Source organism: Eptatretus burgeri, chromosome 12 (genome assembly GCF_056783735.1).
Source record: "Eptatretus burgeri isolate ZD-2024b chromosome 12, Ebu_testis_v1, whole genome shotgun sequence".
Taxonomy (NCBI): Eukaryota; Metazoa; Chordata; class Myxini; order Myxiniformes; family Myxinidae; genus Eptatretus; species Eptatretus burgeri.
Window position 1 is genome coordinate 85,189,774 of NC_140972.1, and position 17,500 is coordinate 85,207,273.

The 17,500-nt window shown below is 42.0% G+C and overlaps 1 protein-coding gene across 1 annotated transcript in view; it reads right to left on the reverse strand.

Annotated features, from left to right (window-relative positions):
- Window positions 1–6,355: 6,355 nt before the first annotated feature.
- The window catches only part of COMMD4 (COMM domain containing 4), a 21,053-nt gene continuing 9,908 nt past the window's right edge, over window positions 6,356–17,500 (reverse strand). The window contains exons 3-8 of the mRNA XM_085848718.1: window positions 15,526–15,591; window positions 12,429–12,468; window positions 12,148–12,267; window positions 7,088–7,168; window positions 6,713–6,889; window positions 6,356–6,559 (exon numbers count right to left, since the gene is read on the reverse strand). Of these exons, the coding sequence (XP_085704844.1) occupies window positions 6,519–6,559; window positions 6,713–6,889; window positions 7,088–7,168; window positions 12,148–12,267; window positions 12,429–12,468; window positions 15,526–15,591 (525 nt within the window). The 3' untranslated portion in view covers window positions 6,356–6,518. The remainder of the gene's footprint in view (window positions 6,560–6,712; window positions 6,890–7,087; window positions 7,169–12,147; window positions 12,268–12,428; window positions 12,469–15,525; window positions 15,592–17,500) is intronic.

A 17,500-nucleotide genomic window follows, 5' to 3' on the forward strand; every position in this document is an offset into this window, starting at 1 on the left:
AGTTTTATTCTCACTTTGGATTTTTCCATTGGAAAGTTTTATTCTCACTTTGGATTTTTCCATTGTAAAGTTTTATTCTCACTTTGCATTTTTCCTTTCGGAAAGTTTTATTCTCACTTTGGATTTTTCCTTTCGGAAAGTTTTATTCTCACTTTGGATTTTTCCATTGTAAAGTTTTATTCTCACTTTGGATTTTTCCATTGTAAAGTTTTATTCTCACTTTGCATTTTTCCATTGTAAAGTTTTATTCTCACTTTGCATTTTTCCATTGGAAAGTTTTATTCTCACTTTGCATTTTTCCATTGGAAAGTTTTATTCTCACTTTGAATTTTTCCATTGGAAAGTTTTATTCTCACTTTGGATTTTTCCATTGTAAAGTTTTATTCTCACTTTGCATTTTTCCATTGGAAAGTTTTATTCTCACTTTGCATTTTTCCATTGGAAAGTTTTATTCTCACTTTGGCTTTTTCCATTGGAAAGTTTTATTCTCACTTTGGATTTTTCCATTGGAAAGTTTTATTCTCACTTTGGCTTTTTCCATTGTAAAGTTTTATCCCCACTTTGGCTTTTTCCATTGTAAAGTTTTATCCCCACTTTGGCTCTTTCCATTGGAAAGCTTTATTCTCACTTTGGATTTTTCCATTGGAAAGTTTTGTTCTCACTTTGGATTTTTCCATTGGAAGGTTTTATTCTCACTTTGGCTCTTTCCTTTGGAAAGTTTTGTTTTCTCCTTGGATTTTTCCATTGTAAAGTTTTATTCTCACTTTGGATTTTTACATTGTTAAGTTTTTTTATCCCCACTTTGGCTCTTTCCATTGGAATGCTTTATCCCCACCTTGGCTCTTTCCATTGGAAAGTTTTGTCCCCACTTTGGCTTTTTCCATTGTAAAGTTTTATTCTCACTTTGTATTTTTCCATTGGAAAGTTTTATTCTCACTTTGGCTTTTTCCATTGGAAAGTTTTGTTCTCACTGGATTTTTTTCTGAAATGTTTTCATATTTTCATAAGGTGAACGAGCTTACAAACATCTGCCAAAGTGAAGAGATGAGTGAAATTAGTCTTTATTTACTGCATCGATTATATCACCAGTAAAATGTCTGCTGTGTCTCCGAACATTCACCATGATGAGCAGTTCTATTTTAGAACAGCGCCATCTCCTGAATCCCACAGAAGAAATACAGTAACCCACAATTAAAAGAGTTGTGTTGGGTGAGGAAGTGTTGATGGAGGTAAAAACGATTGCAGATAAGGATGGAAAATGATATGGCGGTGCTACACTGCATGCTTGAAGCCCTGGAAGGAAGAATGCAATTGGATATCCTCAGTCAGGTTGATCTACAAATGGGAGAAAAAAGGAACAAAAGAGTTGAGGTTTTCTATAAGCTTGTATTTTGGGAGTTGAACCATTGGGGGTTTGGAAGCATGATCGAATTTTTCAGCTTCATTTAATTTTTACAAATATGATAATGCTGAGGTCACACTTCCTGAGCCCATCATTATAATGGATACAATAATCCACAAATAAGTGCTTTCAGAAAGTGTTGGCAATGTTGGATTCCAAAACAACATAGAGTTTCGGAAATTGGACCATTGACAACTTTTGGGGGGGAAAGAGGGAGGTGTTGGGGGTGTTTAATAATATCACCGAGTACTTCCATTGTTGCCTTTGGTCTTAAGGGAAAACGTTTGGACTTGCATCATAGGACTCAGACAAAGAAGGAATAAATGCATATTTGTGGAGGATATGTCTTGTTAATGTATCTCATTTATTTCATTTGTGATACTTAAAAGTAACCAGCTTGTAAAAGTATAAAGTCAGGATATAACACCCCCCCCCCAACCCCACAAAATGGCAAAGCTTGTATGAGAGAGGTGATTGAGCATCAGGATGCCACCACCAGGTTGTAAAGAAATGAATATACCATGATATACATGGAAAGACAACCCTTTGAACCCTGGGGGCCGTTTCAACAGCCGCTATTCAAACCTCCATATACCCGAGCAGCCGGATTTTTCTCCAAGGAGCCCAGGATGGGGGAGATGAAAGTCCAAGGAGCTCAGGTTATGGGAGATTATAAGTTAAACTTTAAAGTGAACCAAAAAAGTGGTCTTATGAGATAGTTCGCTATCGTGTGCAGTCTTTTTGGATGCTGGTTGCATCATTTTCTGTGGACACAGCTGTGCCAATGAGGCAGTGCTCTGTTTTACCAGTACAGTGGTAGTAATTTCACCAACCTCAGAGGATGGCAGGCTGATTCAACCCCACCAAGTATTAATTCATTGGATAACAGGGGTTCGAACTCAGGACCTTAACCCAGCCGGGTTCACCGTTAAACCAAACACTTGGCTTGTTTTATGCAACACTGCACCACAGGACCCATCTTTCTACCCACAATCGGGTTATCAGCTCAAACACTTCTCACATTCTGAAATCCTGTGCTGCAAACTAATGAGAAAATCTCCAGTGTTCGCCAGCCTTGTCTTTAAATAAAAACATAGAACTGATTCAATGTCTCAGTGTGAAAGGCTGACAGCGGAAGGCATGCCTCGAACTTGGCAGGTTTCTCTATAAGGGGTCTGGGACAATATTGCCAATGTAACAGAATAGTTCTCAATTACCAACCTTGCAAGTATCCCACAAGAGCATGATGTCAAAATATTGCATGAATATAATGATTTTACTCGCAATTTTAAAACTGTTCCTTTTGATTGAGGTTTTCTTTTCTGATTTCATCCCTCCTTTTAAGTCCTTAATCCACTCAGTATGCTAATGATTGGCAGTAGCTATAAGAAAACAATGTTTACTCACCTTCCCCCCCCCCACTCCCCTCTCTCTTTTTCTCATATCTCTTCTTTTTTTGCCAGTAATCACTTTACATTACAGACAGGTCGGTGGTCTCTCTGTCTTCGACTGACTCCTTTCTGGTTTTGGCAACCATCCTCTTCTCTGTCGTTGTTCTGTCCCACGCCCCAAGGTTTCTGCAAGGTGCATGTGGTCTGGATGCCTGGTGTTGGCTTAACGGTGAGAGTGGTGGGTTTGGGATCCTAGGGTCATGAGTTCAAATCCTGCTTGGCTGTTGAATTAATACCAGGTGGGGTTGACTCAGCCTGTCATCCTTCTGACATCAGCAAAGTGAGTACCAGTTTGTTGGGATGATTGAGCCATTCAAGTATCCGGCGTCGAGTGGCTACCCGTCCAGGATTGTGCCCAATAGCTCAGGAGACTGTTTAGGCAGCAACAACGCTCTGCACAGAGTGTGGTCCTGATGGATGGATGTGGAACCAACTTCCACATTCTTTTCAATTGTATTCTTCTCTCCAGGTCTTCAAGATAGCAGTTCACTACCATCTCAATGGAAAAAGCCAAAGTGGGCTGTGCTGCTCATGCAATCCATCTATTGGGACCATACTCTGTGCAGAGTGTTGGTGCTGCCTAAGCAGACTCCTTGGCTATTGGGCACAATCCTGGACGGGTCGCCAATCCGACACAGGACACCAGTATGCTGGTACTCATTTTGCTGAACTCGGAAGGATGACAGGCAGAGTCGACCCCACCTGGTATTAATTCAACAGCCAAGAGGGATTTGAACTCAGGACCCTAGAATCCCAAGCCCACCACCCTAACCATTAAGCCAATACAAGGCATGCTGATGCAATGACCTCTGCTTGTTTGGGCAGGAATTAGTAATTTGTTCATGGTGCTGGCAATAGCTCACCGACTCTTAATGAAGGACACCATGGGATCTTTAGCATCCACTAACGAATGCCGGGAGACAGGACACCCGTTTAACATCCATCCAAAGGACAGCACCCATTGATAAATTACCCTGCCTGCTGTTGCTTCATATGCAGTCTGTGGCTGTTAGTTGCATCACTTTCTGGAAGCACGGCTTTGCCGCTGATGCAGTGCTCATTACCAGTAAGCTGGTAATCATTTTGCCAACCTCATGTCAAACTCAAGACATGAAGATCTTAAATCAGCCACCTTAACCAGCCCTTACCAGGCTTACCCTGCCTGTAAAACATCGGGATGACAGTTTATAGCTGGGTCGGGATTCAAACCCAAGCTAGACAGCTTAGAAGTGAGTGCGCACATCTCTTCGCCATCAGTCAGCCCCAAGCCCTCCCCTGACATGGAGCCCCCTCTTTCCAAGTTTCCAGTTTTTCCTTCCTGAGGATTTGTTTCTGTATCCATCTTGTCCACCCCCCTATGTTCTTGCCTTGCCCTCATTCTTCCCCCTATCCATTATTTGTCAAAGTTCCCCTCAATTTTTCCCTAACTCTGCTGTTGGTGGTGTCCCCCCTTGTATTGTTACATCCTGATTGGTGATGTTCAAGATCCTCCATGAGCCTGGACTTTGTATGAGGTTTCTTTTTTTATTTTAATTTTCAACGATGGTGTCATTTGGCTTCCAATCAGGGGTTGTTTATTCCACAATTTTCATATTGATCATTTTATCCTGCTTATGAAATCATGAAGGCAGAAACATCATTATCCAGGAGGAATTAATGTAAAATTGCGAAAATCCATATGTTGTGAAAATCCTTTGGGATAGTCCACCCAAAAGGGTCACATTCTTTCCCTCATCTAACTCGTCTCTCAAAAAAACATTTCTTGAATGTTGATAAAACCCACAATTATTTCCTCAAATGTCATCTCCACAAGGCAAAAATATCCCAATGCCACTGCCCACTGTATGAGAAACCATAAGACGTTGAGACTGTGAAGTCAAGAAAGAACATTTTTGATTGCTCACCAATTTAACTCTCATCCCGCTCCTATACATATTAGGGTTATTGTGGAATAACTAGTATGGCGTTTCATTCAAACAATGGTAGGGACTAGGGAATGAAAGCAGGAACACAAGAGGAAATTGAAGAAAAGGCAAAATAATTCACACATTCATAAATGTGATCATCTTCTTCTCTTTCTGTTCTCTTTATTATGGACGAGCAGATTTACCTGGTGTTGCATGGGAAGAAGAAGAAGAAGAATAAGAATAATAAGAATAATAAGAAGATTAAGAATAAGAATAAGCAGCAGCAGCAGCAGCATTTTTCCCTGTGAGAGCGGTTCCCTCATGACAATTTTCTCCATTTTGCCCTATTTTCTGCATCTCCCTTTGTTAACCCCCTCACACGCATTTCTTCTTCCACCACCTTTAGCCAAGTCTTTCTCAGTCTTCCAGGTCCTCTACTTCCTTCTACATTCATCCTTCCTCAACACATGACCCAACCAACTCAACCTGTTTCTCTTCACAACAAAAGAAATTTGGAAATTGTCATACCCTTTGCTACCACCACAAGGTGGCACATATATATGGAGAACTTACACTCCAACCCCGTGTGAGGTTGTGGCAACATAGCCTATGTTTTTAAGAGCAGAATTTTTCAACTTTAAGAGCAGAATAGAATGGAATTATTTATTTATAAATAATCTATTACCTACATATTTATTTGTTTCAATGTAAAATGTACATGTTCGATTTTTAAGGCATGGTTGGGTGGCTGTGTCCTTGAGAAGGACTTGCATCCTCATCTTCTTTATTCCCATGTTGTTGCTTTTTTCTGCTACTCCCCATTATCCTCTGGCTGTAATCATATGCTGGCTGTAGCTGAGAGGGAAAGGGGGGAAGAGTTTGGTAATTGTTACCTCTGCCACCAAAGGTAGACAGAGGTTATGTTTTCACCCCTGTCTGTGAGCAGGACATCTCAAAAAAGTTATGGATGGATTCGGACTAAATTTGGTGGAGAGATTGGGTGTGTGACAAGGGCAAATTAATTTTATTACCGTGAAGATCCAGATCTTGATATTTGAATTTGTCAAGCGATTCTTCACCATTGAGAGAATGCCAAAAATGATATAAAGCATGATATCTCAAGTGTCATGGACGGATTTGGATGAAACTTGTTAAGAAAAGTTTTTATATTCATCCTTCATTCAGAATTCGTGCTTAACGTTGTGTATTTCGTAAATTATTTACATACTTGAGTATATTGAAAATTTATTGTGATTCATAATCATCAAACTTTTTTCCAACTCGTGCGAGGTGTATGACATTCTTGTTTTGCAAAATTGGTGGGAAGATCCCACTCGGAAACAAACCCATTACTTCTCGGCATGAACAATCATATTAGTGCCCATGGTTTTGAGTCCAGCCAATCACCCTTCAATGCTCTCTGGCTTGCACGTGGCCATCTAAGGGTGCACACGTTAGTTAATTCCCATTCTCGTTTTGTCAATGTGTGGCCCACTGTCCCCCTGCCAATTTATTGCTTTTTTTAACCCTCCACTACCATGCTCTTCCATGAGCCTGTATCTCACAAACAAATAAAACAAATAATACAGTACATGTGAAATATCTGAAAAAGGTTATATTGTACATAAGTGCAAAATAAATTTCCACGTAAATACATCTTGCATTTCATCATGTAAACAAAATGAGTTGCACTACAAAATCGATCGATTTAATCACATTAGTGAAACAGAACGATCGTAATCAAGATTGAAATAAAGTTCAACAAATGTCATCCATCATCTTCAGTGCCTGTTTAAGTTCTGGGGAAGGTGTGGGAGAGAAATGTAAGATGAAAATGCATTAAAAAAGCAGAATGAACACAATGCTCAGTTCCAATCCAAATATTACAAAAACAATATTCTTTCAATTCCAAATGAAGTTATTTTTCAAACTCGTATGGATACCTGTCTTACCCATCAGCATCACATGCAGCTGGCCGTTTGTCATGGTAAAAGAGACTGGTCGCACCTCACTCGTCATCCCGTCCTGCACATTCAGCTTGAGCTGCACTGAAGGCTCATTCACCTCAAGTAACACACTGGAGCTCAGAATATAATCAACACGCCATGCCATGCCGGCCAGCCTGCTCACTGCATTCCACAAGAAATAAAATAAAATAAAAAAGGGACAAGTAAGAGCATCATAAAATCTTGTATTATGAATGTTTTTATTTTCACAAATCCCTCACAATTAGCAGCTACAAGTGCATCCCTGGATGAATATGAGGTTTGAGAACAAAATGCCATGTGACTCAAAAAAAAAATCAAACTTTGTGTCCAGATACTTACAGCGCATGCTCTGAGCTTTCAGCTTTTCCTGCAGTTCACCCTGCTTGTCTTCATAGCACTTACAAAGTGTGACAGCATGTTCTGTAGAAACAACACCACCACATTACTGGGGTGAGAGGTCCCATTGTACTTGCAGACTCACCAAAAATGCCGAAGGCAAGAGGAACATCTGTTATTTCATTTTGTATGTCAGGAAATCACCCAACATTTGTGTACAGAGTGATTCTCTAAGATGCTGTCCAAGCACATCACAAAATTAAGTGCATCACAAGTAGCAAAATTTCTCAGCCTGAAAAGTAAAGTGTTTGGAAGCATGAGAACCATTGCATTCAAAGTATGCAATTAAAATTGTATTTTTTTTTTGTATACACTGTCGAGGCTCGTACAAGAACTAACACAGAACATACAACAATGGGAGCAGGAGACAAGAGGGATGGGAGAGGGAAGGAAAAAAGTGTGGAACAGAGACATGAGATCTGTGTAAGGGAGAGAGATGGGGCAGGGTACACAGGATAAACAAGATGGACACCACAGGGACTTTCAGGAAGGAAAGCAGGGAACTTGAAGGAGGTGGGTTTGAGATGGATTAGCGGGGGTAGAAAAGATCGTGGTTTTGGATGGGGGAAGACAAGAGATGGTGGTAAACAGCTGTTTTGAAGACATGGAGGGAAGAATGGGATTGAAGAGAGTGTGGGAGTTAATTCCAAAGGTGGGGAAAAAGAGGAATGAAAGAGTGAAGGTGAGCAGTGATTCTTGATTTTAGTAGTTTTATCAGAAGGGGGTTGCTGACAGACCTTGAGCACCTTGCAGAAATATGGGGTGGACATATCGCAGACAGAGCACGGGGGGGGGGGGGAGAGGGAGCTCGGCCAGAGAGGAGACGGTAGAAGACAGAAAGACCACCGACCTGCCTGCGGTGAGAGAGTGAGAGACCCAAAGACTTGGCCTCATCGCGGGGTATACCAATGATCTTAAATGCTTTGTTTTCCACAGCGTGAAGCCGAGAAAGGTGAGAGGCGAGGGCACCAGCCCAGAGCAGAGAGCGGTACTTCATCTGGCTGCGGACGAAAGCTTTGTATGTGGTCAGGAGCTCAGGTGTGCTAATGAAGGACTGCACGACGGAGGATGCCCAGTCGGTGACTGGTTTTGGAAGCCAGCTTGGAAATTGAATTTAAATAAATTTAAATTTCAGTCTTTCATGGTATTAGTTCTTACATTTAGCAAAGTTATTCACCAAATTTTTAAAGGTTAACGACATTGCTATTCTAACAAATTAATGTGAAAGAATTTTTTAATTTTTTAAAAACTAACAAATAAATATTATATCCATTTCTTGCCAACCATTATAAATCAAGCGTATCATCTGATTTTATAGAATTTAATAATTTATTTTTCCAATTTAATCGACTGAACCCTCTGAATATTATGTTTAATTGGAACATCAAAGCTCACAGCTATGTACCCTCCACACACCGTTGTATAAAGATGCCCTCTGGTGGATATTACTATGCCATGAAATAATTTGGACGGATATAAAAATTCAAGTGAGCAATAACGTGGGGAAAGCATTGAAGCAATGTGCAGGCAAATGGGAAAGTAGGGTGAGTGGATAAATTGAGAAAAATACATCTGATCAAGAAAAAAAAGGCAGGGAAATGTGGGGAGAAAATGGAAATTAACTTTTTAGAGATTAAAATTTTCCCCACCCCCACCCCAACCGAAAAAAAAAAATGTACCCATTGTGTACATTATAAAACACCAAATTGGAATCAAATTAAATTGATCATAATCCTGATAAATCGATCATGACCTTTCCCTTTTAATCAATGGCCTATGACCTATTTAAAAGCCTGGCAGTCTCATTTTGTAGTTTAATCCCGAAAGCGGATTGTTATAACTAGCTGAAGGGCCCGTCTACGACGGACACTTAATGACAGTTCTTCTCAAACAGCTCATAATCACCATGTTCTGTGATAGTTGCATTATTTAATTAGTTTCAAATTGTTTTTATTTGTGTATGCACAATGCACATATATTTTTATAATTGAATTCCAGGTTCAGTTTCCCATCCATTTCTGGGGGAGCACACACAAAACCAGGGGCTGCGATTTCGGAAACATACATACGTTATAGCTGCATTAGAGTAAGAAAATAGAACACACACCACACAACACCACACAACACAACACAACACAACACAAGGTCGAGTTATTGAGACTTTAGCACAAGACGAAGGTTGAGGTTTAGAGCTGAAACAATAACTAACCTGGGAGTGCAACACAGCAATGACGGACCAAATGGTCTATTTTCATTTTTTGAGGTTGCATTGCCATTGGACCGCATGACACGTATTTACACTCAGTGTAGTCCTGTGGAGACAGTGGAACATCTGTATATTAATTTACATTCTGCATATGTTTGTATATGCCTGGTGTTGGCTTAATGGTTAGGGTGGTGGGCTTGGGATCCTCGGATGCTGAGTTCAAATCCCCCTCCGCTATTGAATTAATACCGGGTGGGGTTGACTGCCTGTCATCCTTCCGATGTCGGCAAAATGAGTGCCAGCTTGTTGGTATCCTGTGTCGGAGTGGCAAACAGTCCAGGATTGTACCCAATAGCCAAGGAGACTACTTAGGCAGCACCAACGCTCTGGACAGTGTATGGTCCCAATGGATGGATGCAGAATATTAATAATTAAATATGATTTGTTTGATTTTCGACATGTGGAAGTGCTGGTGTGTCAGTCAAGCTCTACCGATCTGTCAGAACATCGTTATTTGATGATGATTATGATGATTTTATTCATCATAGCACCATTTGCTGATGGATACAAGGCAAAATGAAAAAAATAAATGCAGGTGAGCGACCTGAGACAATGGGGAAGCACAGTAATTTTGCGTGTCGACGGACAAGCCCATACACCGGGGGGAAAAAGAAAAGATTAAGACTGACTTTTGGGACCAATGACTTCAATATTTATGTTACTTATGAATTTATTTGATTCTTGTGGAATTGACTGACTGCCTGAATGCAACTGAGGTTGTGTATCTGCTGATGTAGGTAATCCACTGATGTGGATCCGTGACCGAGGTTGTGGATCCGCCGTTTGGAGAGGTTCTGGGCTGAGAGGATCGAAAACCCGAGGAGGAATGAAACGGTGCCAAGCTGATGATCCATGCGGTCGGGAAAGTGGTGTGTGTGTGTGTGTGTGTGTGTGTGTGTGTGTGTGTGTGTGTCATAGTTTTTGTCGATTAATTATGTATATCTATTCATCAATTACACACTACTTTTTGACTCTTTAGACTGCTTTTTTTTGTACAGAATGTTGAGGCTCGTGAAAGAGCTAACACACAGAATGCACAACAAGGGGAGCAGGAGACAAGAGGGGCAGGAGAGGTAAGTACAAACCAGTAGTTAACAGCAACATTAGGAGATCTGTGGAAGGGAGAGATATGGGCCAGGGAACATGGGGAATAAAAGATGGACATTACAGGGACTTTCAGGTCCTTAACTACAGGAACTTTCAGGAAGGAAAGCAGGGAATTTGAAGGAGGTGGGTTGCGGTGGATTAACAGGGGTAGAAAAGATCATGGTTTTGGATGGGGAAAGATAAGAGGTGGTGGATGAACAGCTGTTTTGAAAACCTGGAGGGAAGAGTGTGATAGAAGAGAGTGTGGGAGTTTGTTCCAAAGGTGGGAAAATAGCACAATGAAGGTGAGCAGTGATTCTTATTTTGGTAGTTTTACCAGAAGGGGGTTGCTAGCGGACCTTGAGCACCCTGCAGAAATATGGGGGGGGGGGGGAAATCGCAGACAAAGTAGGGAGGGCGAAGCCGGAGAGAAGATGGTAGAAGACAGAAATACCACCGACTGTGAGACACCAATGATCTTAAATGCCTTGTTTTCCACAGTGTGAAACCAAGAAAGGTGAGAGGCTGAGACCCCTTTGAACTTTGAAGGCTCTGAAAGCCCCAAGACCCTGAAGAACCCAAGGATCCAAATGTTCCTGAGAACCCAAAAGTCACAAAGACCTCGAAGACTGTTGATCCTGTTAACCCTTTAAGACTCAACTATACGACAAAAAAACCCATAAGAATTCCCATGTTTTTTTCATACATGCCGTGTTAAGGTATATAAAGCAGCTTGATACATCCTTCTACCGTGGCATGGAATTCTTATTACAAAATATGTAACAAAAACAATGATAACATTGCAACAAAGCATATATTAATTAACACTAATAATATTTACAATTATGAGAATAGTGGTATCATATGGCAATAATAATAACGAACATATAATCCCCGCGCTGGCCCCCAGCACATCTGGGCTTAGTGAAAGGAAGCCAATGCTCAAGCAGTACAGCAGGTGGGTATGCAACAGGGCTGTGAAGTCCGATGAGAATTTGGTCCATCGGACCAACGGGCCCACTCGTGCATTTAAATGAGTGCATCAATATGACTTGTTTTCCTGGGTCACTGCTGTTGCAGGCCGACCACTTCAAGGCTCGTCATTGGTATCGGTTTCCCCGCTCTTGAAACGCTTTGCCAAACGTCTAAAGGTGCTCACTCACATCAATGGTGGAGTCGCTATACACATTCTTTAAACGCCAATGAATATCCACTGGAGGAACCTCTTCCACAGTAAGAAATTCAATAACTGTTCTCTGCTCTGTATGCACATCTAGTGGGGCAGCCATTTTGAAAGCGTGGTGTAATGTTGTCACGTGACCAATGACGGTGCCGCTCAACTTAAAATGGGCAGGAGATACAAACCTTTTTATTGTGATCTCATGTAGCTTTCCTATGATATGAACTGGTTACACTTGGCTTCTGGTTTCCTATGACGCTTTGGTTACGAACTGAAAAATAAGAGGGATTACTTTCGTACCGACCCTCATACATTTACTGTTTTTTTTTAAGTTTTACGACAAATTTTGAGTTTTATTTCACTATAATTTTTCCAGCATAAAATTTATACAAAGTGACATAATATCATACATTGGCCAAATTTTGCATACAAAATACATAATTTTCATAGAAATAGGCAGGACTGGGCTACCTTTGGGCAGGCCGAGCTGCTGCAGCTCACTGGACAGTGACTGTCCATCAACACTGTACTTGGCTGCACTGCTGATGATGAATTCCAACACAGCAATCGTAGCCTTTATGTCTCCAGCCTCTGTGAGTGATGTTATCATAAAGTTAATGCTCCTGCCAACACAATGACATTTAGTTCTATTTTGGCATGCAAATTTCATGCAATTCAGTTAAATGATAGATAACACAATGAGGCAATAAAGCCACTAACTGAAGCAGGCTGACTGTCTTGCTGAAACTTACCAAACTTGGCATCAGAAGTTAGTTTCCCCACTTTTTCATACTGCAAAAAAAAGAGAGAAAATCAAAGTAAAATGCTTCACAAAACGACTTACAAATTAACCAACATGTTCTCAAAACAATGAAAGATTTCACAGAGTTTCTCCAAAAGTACTATAGTGTATCAAATCCGGTACACTTAAAGTTCGTTCTTGATGCTAAAGCAACCCCAACAAGCTTCTAATGTGCAACTACAATGATCAGTTACTTTGTTGAGGATGTTTCGATATAACGACATCACAGATCATCTCACAATCTTTCCTCTATCTTTTCTTTTCCAGCGATTCAGAAATTTGAGAATCTGGAACTCAGTGTACAATTAGACTGACATTTCAGTGCGACTTGATATACATCATATGCATATTGTGTGGTGATTCGGGGAGAACTTCGTACACCCCTTCACCCCCCAACCTGAGACGGTAACAGCGCATGCATGCAGGGGGAAGGAGGAAAAGATAGGACAGAGTTGGGAGCAGGAGGTTGAGACTTTTGGAGGGGAGGGGTTGAGTTGTGGTTAGGGGTGGGGGTTGAGACTTTCAAAGGGGAGGGGTTTAGTTGTGGTTAGGGGTGGGGGGAGGGGTTGAGGAGTTGTGGTGTGGGGGGGGTTTAGGAGTTGTGGTGTGGGGAGGGGGTTGAGGAGTTGTGGTGTGAGGCGTGGGGTTGAGGTGTGAGGAAGGGGGTTGAGGAGTTGTGGTGTGAGGTGTGGGGTTGAGGTGTGAGGAAGGGGGTTGAGGAGTTGTGGTGTGAGGAGGGGGTTGAAGAGTTGTGGTGTGAGGAGGGGGTTGAGGAGTTGTGGTGTGAGGAGGGGGTTGAGGAGTTGTGGTGTGAGGAGGGGGTTGAGGAGTTGTGGTGTGAGGAGGGGGTTGAGGAGTTGTGGTGTGAGGAGGGGGTTGAGGAGTTGTGGTGTGAGGAGGGGGTTGAGGAGTTGTGGTGTGAGGAGGGGGTTGAGGAGTTGTGGTGTGAGGAGGGGGTTGAGGAGTTGTGGTGTGAGGAGGGGGTTGAGGAGTTGTGGTGTGAGGAGGGGGTTGAGGAGTTGTGGTGTGAGGAGGGGTTGAGGAGTTGTGGTGTGAGGAGGGGTTGAGGAGTTGTGGTGTGAGGAGGGGTTGAGGAGTTGTGGTGTGAGGAGGGGGTTGAGGAGTTGTGGTGTGAGGAGGGGGTTGAGGAGTTGTGGTGTGAGGAGGGGGTTGAGGAGTTGTGGTGTGAGGAGGGGGTTGAGGAGTTGTGGTGTGAGGAGGGGGTTGAGGAGTTGTGGTGTGAGGAGGGGGTTGAGGAGTTGTGGTGTGAGGAGGGGGTTGAGGAGTTGTGGTGTGAGGAGGGGGTTGAGGAGTTGTGGTGTGAGGAGGGGGTTGAGGAGTTGTGGTGTGAGGAGGGGGTTGAGGAGTTGTGGTGTGAGGAGGGGGTTGAGGAGTTGTGGTGTGAGGAGGGGGTTGAGGAGTTGTGGTGTGAGGAGGGGGTTGAGGAGTTGTGGTGTGAGGAGGGGGTTGAGGAGTTGTGGTGTGAGGAGGGGGTTGAGGAGTTGTGGTGTGAGGAGGGGGGTTGAGGAGTTGTGGTGTGAGGAGGGGGTTGAGGAGTTGTGGTGTGAGGAGGGGGTTGAGGAGTTGTGGTGTGAGGAGGGGGTTGAGGAGTTGTGGTGTGAGGAGGGGGTTGAGGAGTTGTGGTGGGAGGAGGGGTTGAGGAGTTGTGGTGGGAGGAGGGAGGTTGAGGAGTCCCGGGGGCGGGGGGGGTTGAAGCCTTCGGGTTTGGAGGGGGAGGTACTCGGCATCTGGTAGGTAGCGAGGGGAGAGGGGAAATGAGGACTTGAAGTCACATTTTCATTTTACTTTGCGTGGAAGTTCCACGGTTCCCTGCTTGTATATTGTATAATATATATATATATATATATATATATATATATATATATATATATATATATATATATATATATATCTTCTTCTTCTTCTTCTTTTGGCTGCTCCCGTTAGGGGTCGCCACAGCGGATCATCCGTATGATCCGCATCGTGATTTGGCACATGTTTTACGCCGGATGCCCTTCCTGACGCAACCCTGGTCGCCTCTTACGACACAGGGATATGGTACACCTATTTTAACCGGGGTATACACCGGCCCAGTATACTGGTACTCACTTCGCCGACCTCGGAAGGATGACAGGCTGAGTCAACCCCCTGGTGTATTAATTCAGTGGCCCAACGGGGCTTGAACTCAGGACCTTTTGGATCCCAAGCCGCTGCCCTAACCACTGCCCCAACACCAGGCTCATATATATATATATATATATATATATATATATATATATATATATATATATATATATATGAGCAGATACCCGTCTATGACGGGTATGGGGGACAGGGTGGATCACAATACTCGGTTACGGTAGTTTTTTTGGATGTTTTGCGCCTCATTCAACAGCTCAGTTCATATTGGTGGAGTGTCTGGGTGCCCATGATAGCGTTTGAGACCAGTCGATTTAGATTGTTGGCCTTGACACATAGTGCCGGATGAGTAACACGAACGATTTGACATATTCATCGTTTCTATATTACCTCCATCAACAGATTAACAACATGGCAGGATAAAAGTCGTAAATGCTGAGTTCAACAAACGTCCTGAACTCATGGACTTGGTTAAGTAAAGCAAGTCGTCTGGGACCCAGCCGTCGGTTTGCCGCCGAACGCTGCTGATTGTGACGTCATCGATTCCCTCTTTGAAAATTCTATCGATATCCGATTTTTTGAATCTGCTATCACCTGCGTAAATAGATGGAACACGTAGTGTGAAGATTTCGGAAGTTTGAACAGAATATGTTCAGATAAAAGTGTGTTCAAAATTCCAGGCTTACTCCCATTATATTATGATTACGATTGTGACTCATAAAAAAACAAATGGAATATCTGTGATCAAAAATGTGGGGTCATTTATATATACCTGTCCATCGAAAAATGGTAGAGCTATGACCCACCACACCCACTGTGTAATCCCATATCTTGACCCCACACTCTCTTCCATTCTCTTTTGTACACTGTCAATTCTCAAAATGGCTGTGGAGAAATAGATAACTTACATCTAAGATTTCCTCCAAGAGCCCCTTTAGAACTTGGACACAGAGCAAGCGCATCTTCACAGAGGTCTACGGAAGGGAAGAGTAAAGGGAGGAACAAAGCGATAGAACAGGTAAACAAAATTGTGCACAGGCAATATTGCCAAAGTGATAACATGCTAACGCACTTAATTTGCCATGTTGAAAATGGCATGTTTTCTCCTTAGATTCACAACCATACTAAAGAGGAGCCTGAATCGCACTTGCAATTTAGTGTTAGAAAAGTTGTGCAATTATTTTTGCGTTTTCAGCACAATTACATTTATAACAAGAAAAAGAGCATTCAGAGATTGCAAACCGTCGCCAGGACTTCTTTTGAGTGGTGAATTTTTTAAAGGTTTCAGGGTAAATTTGTTAGGGTACAGAGAATAACTGCCAAACCATGTGACCTTTGATGTCATGTGTGTGACCCTTTTGTTCCTCATAGATAGGCGGTCATATGTGTAAAGTTTCGCCTCGATCTGTTCAGCCGTTTCAGAGAAGAAGGTTTTTGAAGGTTAATAAAAAAACAATATGGCTGCAGAATCACGTGACTGATGACATTATCAAATAAATTTTGTGGACCATTTTATCCCTAGATGACCCTCAAAATTTTTTTATACTGATCGGATGTAGCGTTATACATATGCAATTATGATGTCATAACAAAGATACCTATAAAGTCATTAAAAAAACACTCATTCCCCATGAGGAGTACTTGCTGGTGCCACTTGTACACCCATGGCTTGGGGAACACTTGTGTGAAGTTTCCCCTTTATTTGTCCAGCCTTTCTGAAGAAGATTTTTTATAAGTTTTAGGGCAAATCCAATATGGCTGCCCAAACCAAGTGACCAATGACATCATATGTGTGAACCTTTTGTTCCTCATGGATAGGCAGTCATACATGTAAAGTTTTGCCTCGATCTGTTCAGCCACTTCAGAGAAGAAGATTTTTGAAGGTTTTTTTTGTTTTTTTTTAAACAATATGACTGCCGAATCACGTGACCGATGACGTCATGAATTTTTTTTCTGTGGACCATTTTATCCCAAAATGACCCTCAAATTTTTTCATACTGATTGGATGTGTGGCGTTCTACATATGCAATTATGACGTCATAACGAGGGCACCGATGACGTCATTAAAATAAAAATATATCGCACTCATTCCACATGTGGAGTACTTGCCGTGTGCCAAGTTTCATATTTTTTTCTTGGTGCAGTTTCGGAGATACAGAGGTCCAATTGTTTTCCCATTTTTCCAATATGGCTGTAACACCACGTGAGCTATGACATCATAATTATCATTAAAACATTCTACATAAGTAGTCGCAATAATGGTGAAAATTTTGTCTCAATCCGATAAGCAGTTGCGGAGAAAAACATGAAAGTTCTGTGTGGACAAACAAACAGACAGACAAAAAAAAACCAAGTCACCTCCAGGGTGACCAGTATCTTGCCAAAATGTGAACATGAGTGACTTATTTATTCGATTAAAGTTACTCAAAAATAATGGTTTCGTCGACCTTGATGCTTGACCTTTTACCTTTATATTTTCGTACGGTTAATGGTATCTCTCCATGACCGTTGTACATGAAATATCAAGAGATTTTGATGAGAACTGAGGAAATAAAATTTTCATGAAAAATCCGTTTTTTAGTCAAGACGTCATCAAATGACGTCATAGCGTCAAACTTTTGACAGATCTGGAAAGCACTTATCAAGCGCTTTCATATGAGGTATTACTCGATATGGAATCTAAGATTTCAAAATTTGACCTTGGGATCAAAAACTTTCGACCTCCAGCGCTAACCATGAAGGTCAAGGCCGATCGCCACCAAAAATTAATCAGCTGAGCGCCAGACCATGAACTATATTCCCATGAAGTTTGAAGACGATCCGCCGATCAAAATTACTCAAAAAATAAGGGTTTCGTCGACTCCCCTGATTTGCGACAAAGTG